Source organism: Canis lupus, chromosome 25 (genome assembly GCF_048164855.1).
Source record: "Canis lupus baileyi chromosome 25, mCanLup2.hap1, whole genome shotgun sequence".
Lineage (NCBI taxonomy): Eukaryota > Metazoa > Chordata > Mammalia > Carnivora > Canidae > Canis > Canis lupus.
The window spans coordinates 46,136,402-46,155,703 of NC_132862.1; the positions used below are offsets into that span (position 1 = coordinate 46,136,402).

Consider the following 19,302-nt stretch of genomic DNA (forward strand, 5'->3'; position numbering starts at 1 on the left):
ACTTCTCAATAGTAAAGGAGCTACATTTGGTGACAACTCTATAATATCCTGTAGAATCTCCTAGGGCCAACTTGGCGAAGCAGATACTGATGTTTTCAGTTTTGTAATGATCCATGATCCTTTGTAGGCACGTGTCTTGAAACCTTCTGAGGTGTTGGTTGGTTGGTTGGTTGGTTGGTTGGTTGGTTGGTTGGTTTGGCTGGCTGGCTGGCTGGCTGGCTGTTTGCTTGTTCGTTCATTCATTCATTGATTTTCAGCAGATTCCCAGAAAGTCAAGTTCTAACTACATATATTAGTCAATAGACCCTCAGTTTGTTCTTTATTGGTAAGAGTCACTTATGGCTTGTTCCCCTCTCTCCTTTTTTTCCCTCTGTCCCCTTCCCATATGTTCATCTATTTTCTTTCTTAAATTCCACACGAGTGAGATCATACATTTTTGTCTTTCTCTGAATGACTTATTTCACTTAGCATAATATGTTTTGCCTCCATCCACGTGACTTGTCTCTTTGGAATCAGAACTGATCACATGGATATGCTTTCCTTCTCCCTTATTCTTACCTAGCTGTGGTGTGTTTTCACAGAGCTCCCACCAAAGCTGACTCAGGTGAACTCTTCCTGGAAGTGTGCAGTCCTGAAGACAAGCCGGGCAGCCAGTAGCCTGGGGATTTTGGAGTGATCACTAATGGGTCAGGTGTTGGGGTTCCTGAGGTAACTTGCCAGTGCATCCTGGCTGAGTCTCAGCATTTCTCAGCAGAACCCACTGAAAATAAGGAAGAGAACAATATGAAGAGGAAGAAGGAGCAGCGAAGGGAGTGCCTCAGCGCCTGGGACTGTCCTCATGGTCATTAGATCCCTCACATTTTTCTCTTTTTGGCTGTATAGAAATACTTTGCTCACCTACTGTATTCTGAACCAGTAGAGCTTTGTGGTTAATGACTCCTGATTTCATGTGCCTCCATTTCTGCATCTGTAAAGTGGGCATAATCCTAGTACTGAGTACATAAGGTTGTTGGGAGGGGTAAATGAAATAATCTGTGGAAAGTGCCTCAAATTAATGCTTGGCATATAGTGGCACTCAGCATTAGTTCCTGCCTTTACTGTTGCACCTGTGTGCTAGTGTGTCTAGAGGTTCTTCTGCTGATTCAGGAGCCAAAATCTGTGAATATTTACTGTCCCTGGATTTTTTTTTATCTTAATACCCTATCTCATATACACAAAAATCCTTTCCTCAGGAACTCTGAGTTTAGTGGTTTTACCTCCCTCTTAAATTACTCACTTTGTGAGGTCAGATGACCCCAAGTTGGGTTGGGAAAGGAGACTTCAGAGAAATGCTATCTTTTGGTTTTCTCACATCTTCATAAATTCCTTTTGGCTTCCAGCCTCTGGAGGTGAGCTTAGATTAGTGAATCTCTCCCAGAGTTTTCTTCCCCTGATATTTTTCAACTGGTGGGGACTAGGTAGGATCCTGTTCACTGGAGTCTGAACTCTAGTTCAGACTAGAGTCATATATGCCCATTCTGACTCAACTCTATAAGGAACAGCTTGAGTGGGAGGAACTCATAATGCTCCCAGTTATACTTTCTGTAGTTTCTTTCTTTCTCTTTGCTTTTATAACAATTGCTTGTACTATTCATTTGACATTGCATAATACTTTCTTGTGACAGCTCTCTTTTCCTAATGAACTATCAAAAGTTTTACTACTAGTTTGCTTTTCAGAGTCCCATGCTTTATCCCTCCTCTCCAATTTGGTTGCAAGCTCTTTAGTGAAGTCTTTGTACCTCTGAGAGAATTTTGTGGGATTTCATGTCCTTGTTAGATCTTAGAAAGACATTTGATTTTTGTTAAATTGCTTAGCTTGATCTTGTCCTCAGTATTTTTTTCTCTTTTCTATATAGGCCCTGTTGGTTTACACAACATTGGACAGACCTGCTGTCTTAACTCCTTGATTCAGATATTAATTATGAATGTGGGATTCACCAAGATATTGAAGAGGTAAGACTATTATTCAGGCTGATAAGCATATATATTACTGTACATTTTCACATATATAATTTTTAAGAGATTTTATTTATTCATGAGAGACACAGAGAGAGAGAGAGAGAGAGGCAGAGACATAGGCAGTGAGAGAAGCAAGCTCCATGCAGGGAGCCTGATGTGGGACTCGATCCTGGGTCTCCAGGATCACACCCTAAACCTAAGGCAGGTGCTAAATCGCTGAGTCACCCAGGGATCCCCCACATATATAATCTTTCGCAGTGACTTGTACTTTTTTTATATAAATTTATTTTTTTGGTGTTTAATTTTCCAACATACAGAATAATACCCAGTGCTCATCCCATCAAGTGCCCCCCTCAGTGCCCGCCACCCAGTCACCCCCACGCCACCCCCACCTCCCCTTCTACCACCCCTAGTTCGTTTCCCAGAGTTAGGAGTCTCTCATGTTCTGTCTCCCTTTCTGATATTTCCCACTAATTTTTCTCCTTTCCCCTTTATTCCCTTTCACTATTTTTTATATTCCCCAAATGAATAGACCATATAATGTTTGTCCTTCTCCGATTGACTTATTTCACTCAGCATAATACCCTCCAGTTCCATCCACGTTGAAGCAAATGGTGGGTATTTGTCATTTCTAATGGCTGAGTAATATTCCATTGTATACATAAACCACATCTTCTTTATCCATTCATCTTTAGATGGACACCGAGGCTCCTTCCACAGTTTGGCTGTTGTGGACATTGCTGCTATAAACATCGGGGTGCAGGTGTCCTGGCGTTTCTTTGCATCTGTATCTTTGGGGTAAATCCCCAACAGTGCAATTGCTGGGTCGTAGGGCAGATCTATTTTTGACTCTTTGAGGAACCTCCACACAGTTTTCCAGAGTGGCTGCCCCAGTTCACATTCCCAGCAACAGTGCAAGAGGGTTCCCCTTTCTCCACATCCTCTCCAACATTTGTGGTTTCCTGCCTTGTTAATTTGCCCCATTCTCACTGGTGTGAGGTGGTATCTCATTGTGGTTTGGATTTGTATTTCCCTGATGGCAAGGGATGCGGAGCATTTTCTCATGTGCGTGTTGGCCATGTCTATGTCTTCCTCTGGGAGATTTCTGTTCATGTCTTTTGCCCATTTCATGATTGGATTGTTTGTTTCTTTGGTGTTGAGTTTAATCAGTTCTTTATAGATTTTGGAAACTAGCCCTTTATCTGATCGGTCATTTGGAAATATCTTCTCCCATTCTGTAGGTTGTCTTTGAGTTTTGTTGACTGTATCCTTTGCTGTACAAAAGCTTCTTATCTTGATGAAGTCCCAATAGTTCATTTTTGCTTTTGTTTCTTTTGTATTTGTGGATGTATCTTGCAAGAAGTTACTGTGGCCGAGTTCAAAAAGGGTGTTGCCTGTGTTCTCCTCTAGGATTTTGATGGCATCTTGTCTCACATTTAGATCTTTCATCCATTTTGAGATTATCTTTGTGTATGGTGCAAGAGAGTGGTCTAGTTTCATTCTTCTGCATGTGGATGTTCAATTTTCCCAGCACCATTTATTGAAGAGACTGTCTTTCTTCCAGTGGATAGTCTTTCCTCCTTTGTCGAATATTAGTTGACCGTAAAGTTGAGGGTCCACTTCTGGGTTCTCTATTCTGTTCCATTGATCTATGTGTCTTTTTTTGTGCCAGTACCACACTGTCTTGATGACCACAGCTTTGTAGTACAACCTGAAATCTGGCATTGTAATGCCCTCAGCTGTTTTCTTTTTTAATATTCCCCTGGCTATTCGGGTCTTTTTTGCTTCCACACAAATCTTAGATGATTTGTCCAACTCTCTGAAGAGAGAAAGTCCATGGTATTTTGATAGGACTTGCATTAAATGTGTAAATTGCCCTGGGTAACATTGACATTTTCACAATATTAATTCTGCCAATCCATGAACATGGAATATTTTTCCATCTCTGTGTGTCTTCCTCAATTTCTTTCAGAAGTGTTATATAGTTTTTAGGGTATAGATCCTAACCTCTTTGGTTAGGTTTATTTCTAGGTATCTTATGCTTTTGGGTGCAGTTGTAAATGGGATTGACTCCTTAATTTCTCTTTCTTCAGTCTCATTGTTAGTGTATAGAAATTCCACTGATTTCTGGGCATTGATTTTGTATCCTGCCACACTGCCACATTGCTGTATGAGTTCTAGCAATCTTGAGGCGGAGTCTTTTGGGTTTTCTATGTACAGTATCATGTCATTGGTGAAGAGGGAGAGTTTGACTTCTTCTTTGCCTTTTTGAATGCCTTTTATTTCTTTTCTGTCTGATTGCTGAGGCTAGGACTTCTAGTACTCTGTTGAATAGCAGTGGTGAGAGTGGACATCCCTGGCATGCTCCTGTTCTTAGGGGAAAGGCTCTCAGTTTTTTCCCTTTGAGAATATTTGCTGTGGGCTTTTCGTAGATAGCTTTTAAGATGCTGAGGAGTGTTCCCTCTATCCCTACACTCCCAAGAGTTTTGATTGGGAATGGATGCTGTATTTTGTCAAATGCTTTTTCTGCATCTTTTGAGAGGATCATATGGTTCTTGTTTTTTTCTCTTGCTGATATAATCCATCACATTGAATGTTTTACGAGTGTTGAACTGTCTTAGCATCCCAGGGATAAATCCCACTTGGTCATGGTGAATAATCTTCTTAACGTACTGTTGGATCCTATCTTGTTGATAATTTTTGCATCCATGTTCATCATGGTCTAGAATTCTCCTTTTTGGTGGGGTCTTTGTCTAGTTTGGATAAGGTGATGCTGGCCTCATTAAACGAGCTTGGAAGTATTCCATCTCTTTCTATCTTTCAGAACAGCTTTAGTAGAATAGGTATTGTTTCCTATTAAATGTTTGATTGTATTGCCCTGGGAAGTCATCCTGCTCTGGACTTTTGTGTCTTGGGAGGTTTTTGCTGACTGCCCCAATATCCTCCCTGGTTATTGGCATGTTCAGGTTTTCTGTTTCTTCCTTTTCCAGTTTTGGTAGTTTGTGGTTTACCAGAAATACATCCACTTCTAGATTGCCTAATTTATTGGTGTTTAGCTGCTCATATTTTGTGTTTAAAATCGGTTGTATTTCCTTGGTATTGGTTTTGATCTCTCTATTTCATTCATGGTTTTATTAATTTGAGTCTTTCCCTTTTCTTTTTAATAAGGCTGGCTAATGGTTCATCTATCTTGTTAATTTTTTCAAGGAACCAAGTCCTGGTTTTGTTCATCTTTTCTGCAGTTCTTCTGGTCTCTATTTAATTGAGTTCTGCTTGAATCTTTATTATCTGTCTTCTTCTGCTTGGTGTAGATTTTAGTTGCTCTTCTTTCTCCAGTTCCTTTAAGTGAGAGGTTAGCTCTGTATTTGAGTTCTTTCCAATTTTTTGAGGGGAGCTTGTATTGCCATGTATTTCCCTCTTAGGCCTGCTCTTGCTGTATCCCAAGGATTTTGAACAGTTGTATCTTCATTTTCATTAGTTTCTATGAATCTTTTTAATTCTTCTCTAATTTCCTGGTTGACCCTTTCATCTTTTAGTAGGATGCCCTGTCCCCTTCACGTGTTTGAGTTTCTTCCAAATTTCTTCTTGTGATTGAGTTCTAGTTTCAAAGCATTGTGGTCTGAAAATATGCAGGGGACAATCCCACTCTTTTGGTATTGGTTTAGACCTGATATGTGACCCAGTATGTGGTCTATTCTGGATAAAGTTTTTCCATGTGCACTTGAGAAGAATGTGTATTCAGTTTCATTTGGATGGAAAGTTCTTTATATAGCTCTGAAATCCATCTGGTCTGGTGTATCATTTAAAGTTTCTTTGGTGATATTGAGCTTAGAAGATCTGTCATTTCCAGAAAGTGCCATTTTGAAGTCTCCTACTATTTGTGTACGTATGTAGGAGACTACTTATGTAGTAAGTAGTCTAAGTATGTCTTTACTTTGGTTATTAATTGATTGATATACTTGTTAGCTCCCACATTAGAGGCATAAATATTCATGAATGTTAGGTTCTTGTTGGATAACCCATTAAGTATGATATAGTGTCCCTCTTCATCTCTTACTACAGTCTTTGGGATAAACTTTAGTTTATCTGATAGAGGATTGCTACCTCTGCTTTCTTTGAGGACCATTTGAATGGTAAATGGTTCTCCAATCTTTCGTTTTCAGGCTGTAGGTGTCCTTCTGTCTAAAATGAGTGTCTTGTAGACAGCAAATGGATGGATCTTGCTCTTTCTTCCAGTCCGAAACCCTGAGTCTTTTGATGAGATCATTTAGCTCATTTACGTTCAGAGTAAATATTGAAAGATATGAATTTGGTGCCATCATAATACCTATTCATTCCCTGTTTTTGTGGATTATTTCTTTGGACTTCCTCTTTCTTTTACAGAGTCCCCCTTAATATTTCTTGCAGAGCTGGTTTAGTGGTCACATATTCTTTCAGTTTCTGCCTATCTTGGAAGCTCTTTATCTCTCCTTCTATTCTGAATGAGAGCCTTGCTGGACAGAGTATTCTTGGATGCATGTTCTTCTCATTTAGGACCCTGAATATATCCTGCCAGCCCTTCTGGCCTGCCCGGTCTCTGTGGAGAGGTCTGCTGTTAATCTAATATATCTCCCCATACAAGTTAGGGATCTCTTGTCTCTTGCTGCCTTAAGGATATTCTCTTTATCTTTGGAATTTGCAAGTGTCACTATTAAATGTTGAGGTGTTGAATGGTTTTTATTGATTTTCGGTGTGTGGGAGTACCTCTCTATCTCCTGGGTCTGAATGCCTGTTTCCTTTCCCAAATTAGGGAAGTTTGAGCTATGATTCGTTCAAATATGCTTTCTGGGCCTCTGGGCCTTTTGGCGCTCTCTGGAACAGCAATTATACATAAATTCTTCCTTCTGAGGCTATCATTTATTTCCCTTAACCTTTCCTCATGGTCTTTTGTTTTTCTTTTTTTTTTAATCTCAGCTTCCTTCCTTGCCATCAACTTATCTTCTATGTCACTCACTCTTTCTTCTACCTCATTAACCCTCGTCATTAGTAGGACATCCAGCTTGGATTGCATCTCATTTAATTCATTTTTAACTTTGGCCTGATTAGATCTAAATTCTGCAGTCATGAAGTCTCTTGAATCCTTTATGTTTTTTATCCAGAGCTACCAGGAGCTTTATAATTGTGTTTTTGAATTGGTTTTCTGACATCGACTTTTAATCCAAGTTCTATAACTCTGTTGCAGAGAGTGCTGTTTCTAATTCTTTCTTTTGTGGCGAGTTCTTACTTCTAGTCATTTTGCTCAGTGCTGAGTATGAGTGGGCTGACTCCAGAGTATCAACCATGACCTAAGTAAATTTTCACCCTTGATGATTTTGATGAGGTCAGAGACCAGAAATTGAAAACAAAGATCAGAACAAAATTAAACAAAAGGACCACTAAAGCAAAAAACAAATTTTAAAACAATTTTAAAGTAGTAAGTAATAAAAGGCCAAGAATCCCAAAGAAGAAGAAAAAAAGAAAAGAAAAAAAGAAGAGAAATAAGCAAAAGTAAAGAGAAAAAAGAGGAAAAAGAAAGGAGAAGGAAGAAAAAGGGTGGGGGACTGGGAGATGGTGGTGGTGACGAAGTTGTAGTGGAGGGAGAATATAATCTACCTGAGGGGTCCTAGATGGTGATCCTTTGGTTCTGAGTATGTTAATTTCTGTATGTTGGAAGATGCTCAGTCCCAAATTTATGTAAACCAGCAATACTTGTAGAAAGCCCCAACATTGACCACCAAAACATAAATGAGATAAAAGAAGAGGGCAGGATGGGAATGAAGAGAGAATATAGTCTCACAGAATGAACCAGCATGGTATTCCACTTGGACTGGGTGCATGCTGGTCATGTTTTAGAAGGTATTAACTTCTTCCATTGTAGAACAAAATGAGGCAGAGGAAACAAAAAACAAAACAAAACAAAACTTATCTTTATATCCTCCCCAAAATAAGTTGATTATGGTGAAGGGAATTTAGAAGTGTAAAATATATCTAAGACCTGTAATTGTAGAAATATGGAAGTCAAAAAGGAAGAAACTTAAAAATGAAGAAGTGGTGAAATATTGTAGTTAAGGTGGGAAAAGAGAAAAAAATATTGGAAACTTTTAGTCTGATATAAAAATGAGATGTGATGGAAAAAAGGAAAATATTTTTAAAAATTTTTTAAAAAGGAGGGGGTACCCTTTGGTTCTATATACTATAAATACCTCGAATTCCCCTGGAGCTTTCCAGCGCTGCTTGGTCAAGAATTTGTTCTTCCCCTGTCCCTCCAGCTGGTCTTCTGGGGGTGGGTCTGCTGTGCTGACTCTCAGGCGTGTGTACCTGGGGAGATGCCCCCACCACCTGCTGGATGCTGGGCTCAGTGGGAGCTGTTTACCCTGTGAGGCCTCTGTTCCCTGGGCCTCCGCCCCTCCCAGGCACCAGGTGACACCAGGAGGAACAACAACACTGGCGGCGGCCAACACTGACTCCAACTCTGGGGTCAGCTTCCCCAGTAACCACCCGCAGTCTCCCAGTCCACACTGGCCTAGATGCTCCCAGGGTGGGGGCACTGACCTGTACATCTTGGGGCACCTGGCAGCAGGAGAGTCCTCGCTGTTTTGTGCCCTCCCCACCTCCACCTGTACGTGGGGAGCTCAGGATGGTGAGCTTTGTCCCCTGGAGCCCTGGGATCCGGGGCCTGCGCTGCTGGAATCGCGCTCCGGGGCTGTGGCTCCTGAAAGCAACAGGGTGCAGACCCCTCGGTCTGGAGCCCCCACCTGACCGACTGGCTTCTTCCTGATGCCCCGCTGGGTGCATGCCCAGCCCTTTACTGAGATTGGCCCGTGCTTTCCTTGGGCGCACTTCCTCTAGTAGTGGCTCCAGGAGACTGGAGGCTTCACTTCCTCCTCCTGTGGTTCTGCCCAATTTCCCTGCTGAGCTTTTCTGTCAGGGAAGAATCCCGTGCGGATTTTTAAAGTTTCCACTTCTCTGGGGCTGGGCTTTCCTGTCCCGAAGGTTCTCGCGGGGCCCCTCTCCCACTTGATTCTTTTTTATTTTCTTTTTTTCCCCGCCTTCCTACCTTGTTAGGAGCGAAAACCCTTCTCTCTGTAGCATTCGACTATTCTCTCTCTAAATCTCAGGTTGAATTCCTAGGTGTCCAGGATGGTTTGGAAGTTATCTAGGTGAGTTTGGGCCAGGTGAGGTGAAGCCCCTATTCCACCATCTTTCCCCCAGACCTGATTGTTCTTTTTAAACTCTTGTCTCTGTGGTAAGGATCTCACTGTTGTCTTTCATTCTTCTCTCAAGCCCAGTGAGTATCCTTATAATTGTTACTTTACATTTTCCCTCAGGTGTGTTACTTATGTCTGTTTCACTTAGATCTCTGGCATGGCCTTATCATGTTCTGCATTTGGGATAAATTCCCCTGCCTTCCCATTGTGTCTAAGTCTCTGCCTGCTTCTTTATGTTAGAAAATCCAGCTGTGTCTCCTCTTCCTGGAAGTAATGGCCTAAAGAAGGGATGTCAGATAGTGTCAAGGCATGCTGCTTCAGGGAGTGTCTCCTATGTGTGCTGCATGTTCTCTTCTGTTGTGTTTTGGCTGATATGTCCTTCAGGCCAGTTGTTTGAAGAGGTCTCTTTGCCTGCTGTAGGCAGTGTTTTGTCCCTGGCCTGAATTTTAATAGATTGTGAATTCAAACTAGGTGTGCCCTGGTCTGCTTGTGAAATGAGACCTGTCACCACCTCCCCCACAACTGAGGTCCTGCAGGACTCTCTAGTTGGGAAGTGTGGTATGGGATTTGTACTGGTCTTTTGGGTGAGGGGATCACCACATTGGGATACAGGCAAGTATGACTGGAGTGACGGAATATGGGGCTTATTGTAGGTAAGTTAGGCAGCCAGTGTTGTCACTGTGCTGCTTCCCACAGGTGGCTGTGTGTTTATGCTGAGGGGCAGGGGAGTGAAATGGTGCCACCTGGCTCTTTCATTCCTGGATGGTGTCTCTGTGCATGCTGTCTCTCAGGGACGTGCTTTGAGAAGAGCAAATACTCTTCCTCTTCCCACTGTATGCCCCATTAGGTCACTGTTTCAATGCTGTCTTCCACCAGGTTGTTTCCTGCCTTCTTTCCAGGAACAGCATAGTGAATTCCAGGCTCTAGCCCAGCCAAACCCTCTGATTTTTAAAATTTCAAGCTTTAAGTCCTGCTGATTGCAAGAACTCATGAAATTCTGCTCCTCTCCTTTTCTAAGCCAATAGCTTTGGGGAAATGTTCTCTTTGTGTGTTCTCCTGTGTGTTCCTCTCTATTTCTCCCCTTCCCCATCCCCTCTGCAGCACCTGCAGTCTGTTTCTCTCCAAAATCGCATCTCTGCACTTCCTGTATTCTTTTCTACCTTTAGTTATGGAGTTTGTTCTGTCTTCAGGTCAGATTTTGAGATGATCCAATAGTTATCTAGTTGTGTTCCTAATTGTGTTCTCCCTTTGAATTGCACGGGCAACTGAGAGATGCCTATTATTGGGCAAATCATTTTCAAAATAAACTGACATTACTTCATGTTTTCTTTTATTGCCAGAGCCTAGATCAGTATTTGCCTTTTCACTTTGGAGTACTTCAGCCTGGACATTTAGTGGTATGGCCACTTTGCTGTGGACCTAGGACTTCTTATCTGCCCTTCATTTAAGTGTGATTGTTGGGCAGAGTAGGGAGAGGGGTGAGGTAACAGTTGTCTGATTCTCCTCTTGAGAGGATATTCTGTATAGCCAATTTGCTAATATGGTGCCTCTCAACTTTATTTATTTATTTATTTATTTATTTATTTATTTATTTTTGACTTGAGAGTGAAAGAGAGAGAGAGAGCATGAGGGGGTGAGGGGTAGAAGAAGAAGCAGACTCCCCACTGAGCAGGGAGCCTGATGTGGGGCTTGATTCCAGGACTCTGGGATCTTAACTTGAGCCGAAGGCAGAAACTTAACCAACTCAGCCACCAAAGTGCCCCTTATCTATACATTTAAATCATCTGGTAAACTTAAATATTCTGATAACTGGGCCCTACCATTGGAAATTTTGATTTAAAAAAAATTCTGATTTAGTTTGTCTGCAGAGTGGCCTGGGCATGGAGAGTTTCGAAAGTTCTCCCAAGTGATTCCAGTATGCAGCTCACATTGAGAACTCTGGGAATAAGGAGGTTCATGGATGTGCTTATTTGGCAGGATAACGGTACCAAGAGGAACAGAAGAGCAGAGGAGAAGTGTCCCCTTCCAATTGCTCTTGCTACTGGAGAGGATGCAGGACAGCCGTCAGAAAGCAGTGCAACCTATGGAGCTTGCCTACTGTCTCCAGAAGTACAATGTTCCAAGTAAGACAGCCCTCTCAGTTCTGAGAGACAGGGAGAGGGAGGAGGCTGGGGAGAGGGAACAGGGGGAGAGGGAGTGCCTCAAAGAATAGGTCAGGAGCTGTTCCCTCCTCTTCTTTGTTTTGGAGAGGTTTGTGAAGGGGTAGGTATTAATTCCTTAAATATTTGGTAGAATTAAGACCCCTGAACACCAATAAAAATAAATTTATTATTAAAAAAAAATAAGACCCCTGGACCTGGGCTTTTCTTTGTAGGATGTTTCAAAATGACAAATTTCCTTTTTGCAGTTAGTTGAAAAACTGAACTCCTTAGGCAATTTCTTATGAGGCAAGTGTAGCAGTGATGAACTCCCTCAGCAGTTGTCTGGAAAAGCCTTATGTATTTTTCATTTCTGAAGTAAAGTTTTCTAGATTGGCAGTTTTTTCTTTTATCATTTTGAATATGGCATTCCATTGTCTCCTGGACTGTCAGGTTTGTGCTGAGAAATACACAGATTGCCTTATGGGAGGGGAGTTCCCTTGTAAGTGATAAACTCCCTTTCTCTTACTGATTTTAAGATTTCTCTTTGTCTTTGATTTTAAAAGCTTTACTATTGATGTGTCTTGGAGAATACTCATTTGAGTTGAATATGTTTAGGGAACTAAGAGCTTCATGAACTTTTTTTTTTATAAATTTATTTTTTATTGGTGTTCAATTTGCCAACATATAGAATAACACCCAGTGCTCATCCCATCAAGTGCCCCACTCAGTGCCCATCACCCAGTCACCCCCACCTCCCGCCCCCCTCCCCTTCCACCACCCGTAGTTCGTTTCCCAGAGTTAGGAGTCTCTGATGTCCTGTTTCCCTTTCTGATACTTCCCACTCATTTTTCTCCTTTCCCCTTTATTCCCTTTCACTATTTTTTATATTCCCCAAATGAATGAGACCATATAATGTTTGTCCTTTTCTAATTGACGTATTTCACTCAGCATAATACCCTCCAGTTCCATCCACGTCGAAGCAAATGGTGGGTATTTGTCGTTTCTATTGGCTAATATTCCATTGTATACATAAACCACATCTTCTTTATCCATTCATCTTTTGATGGACACCGAGGCTCCTTCTACAGTTTGGCTATTGTGGACATGCTTCAAGAACTTTGATGTCTAAATCTCTCCCCAAATTTGGGAGATACCAAGGCCGGCCGGCCTGCCTTCCTTCCTTCCTTCCTTCCTTCCTTCCTTCCTTTTTCTTTCCTTCCTTCCTTTTTCTTTCTTTCCTTTTAAAATTTTATTTACATTAAATTAATTAACATATAGTATATTATTATTTTCAGAGGTAGAGTTCAGTGATTCATCAGTTGTATATAACATGTAGTGCTCATTACATCATGTGCCCTCCTTATAACCCATCACCCAGTTACCCAATCTCCCCACCCACCTCCCCTCCAGCAACCCTCAGTTTATTTCCTAGATTTAAGACTCTCTTATGGTTTGTTGCCCTCTGATTTTGTCTTGTTTTTTTTCCCCTCCCTTCCCCTATGCTCCTCTGTTTCTTAAATTCCAAATATGAGTGAGATCATATATTTGTCTTTCTCTGGTTGACTTATTTCTATTAGCATGATATTCTCTAGTTGTGTCCATGTCATTGCAAATGGCATGATTTCATTTTTTGATGGCTGAGTAATATTCCATTCCATATATATCCATTCATCTGCCGATGGACACCTAGGCTCTTTCCGTAGTTTGGCTATTGTAGACATTCCTGCTATAAACATTGAGGTGCAGGTGCCCCTTTGGATCCCTATGTTTGTGTTCTTTGGGTAAATACCTAGTAGTGCAATTGCTGGGTCATAGGGTAGCTCTATTTTTAACTCTTTGAGGGACCTCCATACTGTTTCCCAGAGTGGCTGCACCAGCTTGCATTCCCACCAACAGTGCAAGAGGGTTCCCCTTTCTCCACATCCTCACCAATGTTTGTTGTTTCCTGATTTGTTAATTTTAGCCATTCTGACTGGTGTGAAGTGGTATCTCATTTGGTTTTGACTTGTATTCCCTGATGCTGAATGATGCTGAACATTCTTTGACATGTCTCTTGGCCATTTGTGTCTACTTTGGAGAAATGTATGTTCATGTCTTCTGATTTCCTTGCCAGATTTTTTGTGTTTTGGGTGTTAAGTTTGATAAGTTCTTTATAGATCTTGGATACTAGCCCTTTATCTGATATGCCATTTGCAAATATCTTCTCCCATTCTGTAGGTTCTCTTTTGGTTTTGTCTACTCTTTCCTTTGCTGTGCAGAAGCTCTTTATCTTGATGAGTTCAAATAGTTCCTTTATGCCTTTGTTTCCCTTGCTTTTAGAGATGAGTCTAGCAAGAAGTTGCTGTGGCTGAGGTCAAAGAAGTCCCTGCCTTTATTCTCTTCTAGGTTTTATTCTTGTCTCACATTACGTCTTTCATCATTTTGAGCTTATCTTTGTGTCGGTGTTATCTTTGTGTAAGAGAATGGTCCAGTTTCATTCTTCTGCATGAGGCTGTCCAGTCTTCCCAACACCATTTGCTTAACAGACTTTTTTCCATTGAATATTCTTTCCTGCTTTGTCAGAGATTATTTGACCACAGAGTTGAGGATCCATTTCTAGATTCTCTATTCTGTTCCATTGATCTATATGTCTGTTTTGTGCCAGTACCACACTGCCTTGACCATCACAGCTTTGTAATACAGCTTGAAATCTGGCATTGCGATGCCCTTGGCATCGGTTTTCTTTTTCAATATTCCTCTGACTATTCAGTCTTTTCTGATTCCATACAAACCTTAAAGATTATTTGTTCCAACTCTGTAAAGAAAGACCATGGTATTTTGATAGGGATTGCATTGAACCTGTAACTTGCCCTGGGTAGCATAGACATTTCCACAATATTTAGTCTTCCAATCCATGAGCATGAAATGTTTTCCATTTCTTTGTATCTTCCTCAATTTCTTTCATAAGATTTCGTAGTTTTTAGAGTATAAATCCTTTACCTCTTTGGTTAGGTTTATTCCTAGGTGTCTTATGGATTTTGGTGCAGTTGAAAATGGGATCAATTCCTTAATTTCTCTTTCTTCAGCCTCATTGTTAGTATACAGAAATGCCACTGATTTCAGTGCATTGATTTTGTATCCTGCCATGTTGCTGAATTGCTGTATGAATTCTAGCAATTTTGGGGTGGAGACTTTTGGGTTTTCCACATACAGTATCATGTCATCTGTGAAGAGTGAGAGTTTGACTTTTTCTTTGCCAATTTGCCTTTTCCTTCTTTTTGTTGTCTGATTGCTGAGGCTTGGACTTTTAATATTATGTTGATGTTTTAAATGTTGGCCATTCTGATAGGTTTGTAGAGGTGTCTCATTATTTTAACTTGTGATTTGTCATTGACATATGCCAAGCCCTGCTTCTTATGCTTATTTTCCATTTGTATATATCTTTTTTGGTGAAGTGTCTATTCAGGTTTCTTATCCATTTTATAATTAGGTTGGTTTTTATGTTTTATTGTTGAATTTGAAGAGGTTTTTTGTATATTTGGATAACAATCCTTTATCAGGCTTTTTTTAAATAATAAATTTATTTTTTATTGGTGTTCAATTTGCCAACATACAGAATAACACCCAGTGCTCATCCCGTCAAGTGCCCCCCTCAGTGCCTGTCACCCATTCATCCCCACCCCCCGCCCTCCTCCCCTTCCACCACCCCTAGTTCGTTTCCCAAAGTTAGGAGTCTTTATGTTCTATCAGGCCTTTTACAAATATTTCTTCTCAGTCCGTGACTTGTCTTCTCATGTTCTTGACAGTATCCTTCACAGAGCAGAAATGTTTAATTTTAATGAAGTTCAGTATATCGCTTCTTTTTTTTTAATTTTTATTTATTTATGATAGTCACAGAGAGAGAGAGAGAGGCAGAGACACAGGCAGAGGGAGAAGCAGGCTCCATGCACCAGAAGCCCGACGTGGGACTCGATCCCGGATCTCCAGGATCGCGCCCTGGGCCAAAGGCAGGCGCTAAACCGCTGCGCCACCCAGGGATCCCAGTATATCGCTTCTTTCTTTTATTGCTTGTACATTGGAGTTTTAGCCAAAAAGTATCTAAAATGTAATCACAAAACAGAAGGTCTTCTAGATTTTTCTCCTGTATTATATTAGGACTTTTGTAGTTTTGCATTTTACATTTAAGTCTATTATACATTTTGAATTTGTGTTCTTGAAGGATGTAAAGTCTGTGTATAGATTCATTTGTTTGCATGTAGATATTCAGGATTGCAGCACCATTTGGTGAAAAACTATCTTTGTTCTATTGTATTGCCTTTGCTACTTTGTCAAAGAGCAGTGAATGTTGTTTATGTTGGTGTATTCCTGGGATCTCTGTTTTATTCCTTTGATCCCACATTGTTTTAGTTACTGACACTTTATTCTAAGTTCAGAATTAGTTCTTTGACTTTGTTTTTTCCTTCAATATTGTGTCTTCTATTCTGTGATTGCCTCTCCAAATAAACTTTATAATCACTTTGTTAATATCCACAGAATAACTTGCTGGGATCTTGATTGGAATTGCATTGAGTGCATAGATCAAGTTGGAAAGAACTGGCATCTTGACAATATTGAGTTCTCTTATCCATGAACATGGGAAATCTCTCCTTTTATGTAATTCTTCTGATTTCTGTCATTAGAGTTTGTAGTTTTTCATATATAGATCTTGTACACATTTGGTTAGATTTATAACTCAGTATTTCATTTTCATGGGTTCTAATGTTAACAATATTGTGCCTTTTTTAATGTTTTTTTTTTATTGGAGTTCAATTTGCCAACATATACCATAACACCCAATGCTCATCCCACCAAGTGCCTCCCTCAGTGCCCATCACCCAGTCACCCCAAATTGCCACCACCTCCCTTTCCACTACCCCTTGTTCATTTCCCAGAGTTAGATGTCTCTCATGTTTTGTCACCCTCACTGATATTTTCACTCATTTTATCTCCTTTCCCTTTATTCCCCTTCCAATATTGTGCTTTTAATTGAAAATTCCTCTGTTCATTGCTGATAATATAGGAAAGTGATTAACCTTTATATATTGGTCTATATATACATATATATATTTCATAAATATATATATATTTCATTTATATATATATTTGAGAACTGGTATAATTTGTTCCATAAATGTTTGGTAGAATTAATTACTGAGCCCGTTGGATGCTCTGTTTATTTGTCCTCATTCATTTTTATTTTTATTCTTCAGACTGTATGGTTTCAGTTGACTTGTTTTCAAAGTTTGATAATTCTTTTTTCATCAGCTCAAATCTGCTATTGACCACCTCTTGCAAACTCTTCATTTCTGTCATTGTATTCTTCAGCTCAAGAATTTCTATTTTGATTCTTTTAAATAATTTTTTTTCTTTATTGATATTCTGCATTTGGTGAGACATTGTTTCATACTTTAGTTATTTTGATATGGTTTTATTTAGTTCTTTTGAACATATAATGATAATCTAAAGTCTAGTGAGACTAACATCTGGGTCTTCTCAATGACAGTTTCTACTGATTGTTTCCTGTGTGTGTGGGGGGGACCATACTTTTTTGTTTTATTGTGTCTTGTAATTTTCTGTTAAAAACTAAACATTTTGGACAACAGTGGCAACAGTGGAAATCAGAAACCCCCACGATGGAGTAGTTGCTATTATTTTTGTCATTGCTATTGTTTAGTGACTCTCCTGGACTAATTTTGTAAAGGTTATGTTCCCTATAGTGTGTGGCCACTAAAGATTTTGTCTGGTTAGCTTAATGTCACCTAATGATTGGTCAGAGATTTTTTAAAAATGCTTTGAACTAGTGAGTCTTCCAGTCTTTGATGAGGAACTGTGTGTCTAGTGGGGCTTACCTTCAAAGCTCAGGCTGTTTGTGACACTTTTAGCCTGCCTTTCTTGCTTGCATAGGGCGTCAATATTAGCCAAATATGAGAGACTTAGACCTTCTCAGGTCTTACTGAGGCATGCAAAAGGCCTTCTAGATCACCAGAAATATGTCAGAACTTCTAGAAGTTCCCTATGGACATCTCAGTTCCCACAACCATCTTTTAAGTTTCAGCCAGATTCTTTTTTTGTCCCAACTGGTATTACAGCCTTAGGCAGTCACAATATTAATTATCATTGACTTTTTTCCACAAATACTCTGGGGATAGGGCTCAAAGCTTTGAGTTGGGTCAAATAATGACAAACTTCTTCAAATGGGGCTTTTCCATGAAGCTGCAAGACAGGTCAAATAATAAAAATGTTTTCAGTATGGGGCTTTTTGAGGAACTGCAGCCCCAGTCTACTCATTTTTCTGGTCACAAGGCTTCTGGTTAACAGTTTTCATGATGGCAAGTTTTCTTGTTTTCAAGGCTACTACAGAGCTGGGAAGAAGGAAATGGAAATTGGCCAGGTTGAAAAGCCTCAAATCCTGTTCTTCTTACTTAGGTTCTGCAGTGTTTGTTGAATAAATATTCCTAGGATTTTTGTAAACCTTTAGGTAATTTTCAGAGTTCTGAAAAATTGATTTTGACATTTTTTTTGCCAGCATTTTCATTGCTTTTTTGGAGGAGTAGATTTATAGAGATCCTCACTCACTCCACCATTCCAGTTGTATTCTCGCTTTTACATAACTTTTCATAATAGTTTATATACCTTAGGGAATTTTTCTTATTCTTTGAATTAAGACTTAATGGATACTTGTCCACTAGAACATGAACCTAGAATATAGGTTTCTTGGGGACAGTGACTTTCTCTAGCAATTGCAATGCCTTGCACATAGCAGGTGTTAAGTAAATTATGGGTTGGGCAAATATCCCTATATTTTTTATTTTTTTATTTTTAAAAAAGATTTTATTTACTTATTCATGAAAGACACACAGAGAGAAGCAGAGACATAGGTAGAGAGAGAAGCAGGCTCTCTGTGGGGAGCCTGATATGGGATTCGATCCCAGAACTCTGGGATCATGACCTGAACTGAAAGCAGATGCCCAACCACTGAGCCACCCAGGTGCGCCATCCATTTATTTTTTTTAATAATAAATTTATTTTTTATTGGTGTTCAATTTGCCAACATACAGAATAACACCCTTTATTTTTTAGATGAATCAGGACTCTTGGCTCTGGTATGGTCAGATGAGGCAAAATGTCTTCATATGACAAGGTGATCTAACTTACTTTATGTTCAGTGTTGGCTCTGTGGTAGGTAGCCTTCTGCAAATAATTCCTGGAGACAGCATAGTTCAATCCTAGTTCCACTCTGTTTGTCTTTAGGTTTTGGGATTGTTACCTTTAAATATGAATTAATTGGGCAGCCCCGGTAGCTCAGCGGTTTAGCGCCGCCTGCAGCCCACGGCATGATCTGGAGACCCTGGATCGCGTCCCACGTCGGGCTCTCTGCATGGAGCCTGCTTCTCCCTCTGCCTGTGTCTCTGCCTCTCTCTCTCTCTCTCTGCATCTCTATGAATAGATAAATAAAACCTTTAAAAAAATAAATATGAATTAATTAATTCATTCAGCTCATATTTATTATGTGCCAGGTATCGTGCTGGTTCTGTAGATAAGGGTATAAGGCTGATGATAGAGTCTTTGTATCAATGAAGCTTTAGTTTAGCGAAGAGAAAGGCCAAAACAAGAGTAAAATAAAGCAAAATGAAATCCAAAAGCATTAAGTACAAACTGTGGTATCATGAAGGAAGTAATAAAATGGTGTTGAGATAGATGATATGAATATTTAATACATTTACAGGAACTACCTTTTCTTGCAATATCTTTGCATGTTGGCAGACATCCATCTTTTTGTAAAATAGTCCTCAGTGTGTTTTTCATGTTCTTTGTCGTCCTATGTTTCTTTTCAATGACAGAAATTCATTTACATCTGTCTTTTGGGCTTACATTTATTTATATAACATATGGAGAATTCACTGCTTGCTTCCTGTTTC

The 19,302-nt window shown here is 40.0% G+C and overlaps 1 protein-coding gene across 8 annotated transcripts in view; it reads left to right on the plus strand.

Annotated features, from left to right (window-relative positions):
- The window catches only part of USP18 (ubiquitin specific peptidase 18), a 75,750-nt gene that overhangs the window by 24,348 nt on the left and 32,100 nt on the right, over positions 1-19,302 (plus strand). For 4 of the 8 annotated variants that reach the window (XM_072799714.1, XM_072799721.1, XM_072799722.1 and 1 more), the window contains exons 2-4: positions 582-841; positions 1,896-1,992; positions 11,202-11,347. In XM_072799714.1, coding sequence (XP_072655815.1) covers positions 784-841; positions 1,896-1,992; positions 11,202-11,347 — 301 coding nt within the window. In that variant the 5' untranslated portion in view covers positions 582-783. The remainder of the gene's footprint in view (positions 1-581; positions 842-1,895; positions 1,993-11,201; positions 11,348-19,302) is intronic. The other 4 variants (XM_072799716.1, XM_072799720.1, XM_072799717.1 and 1 more) reach the window with 3 other exon arrangements.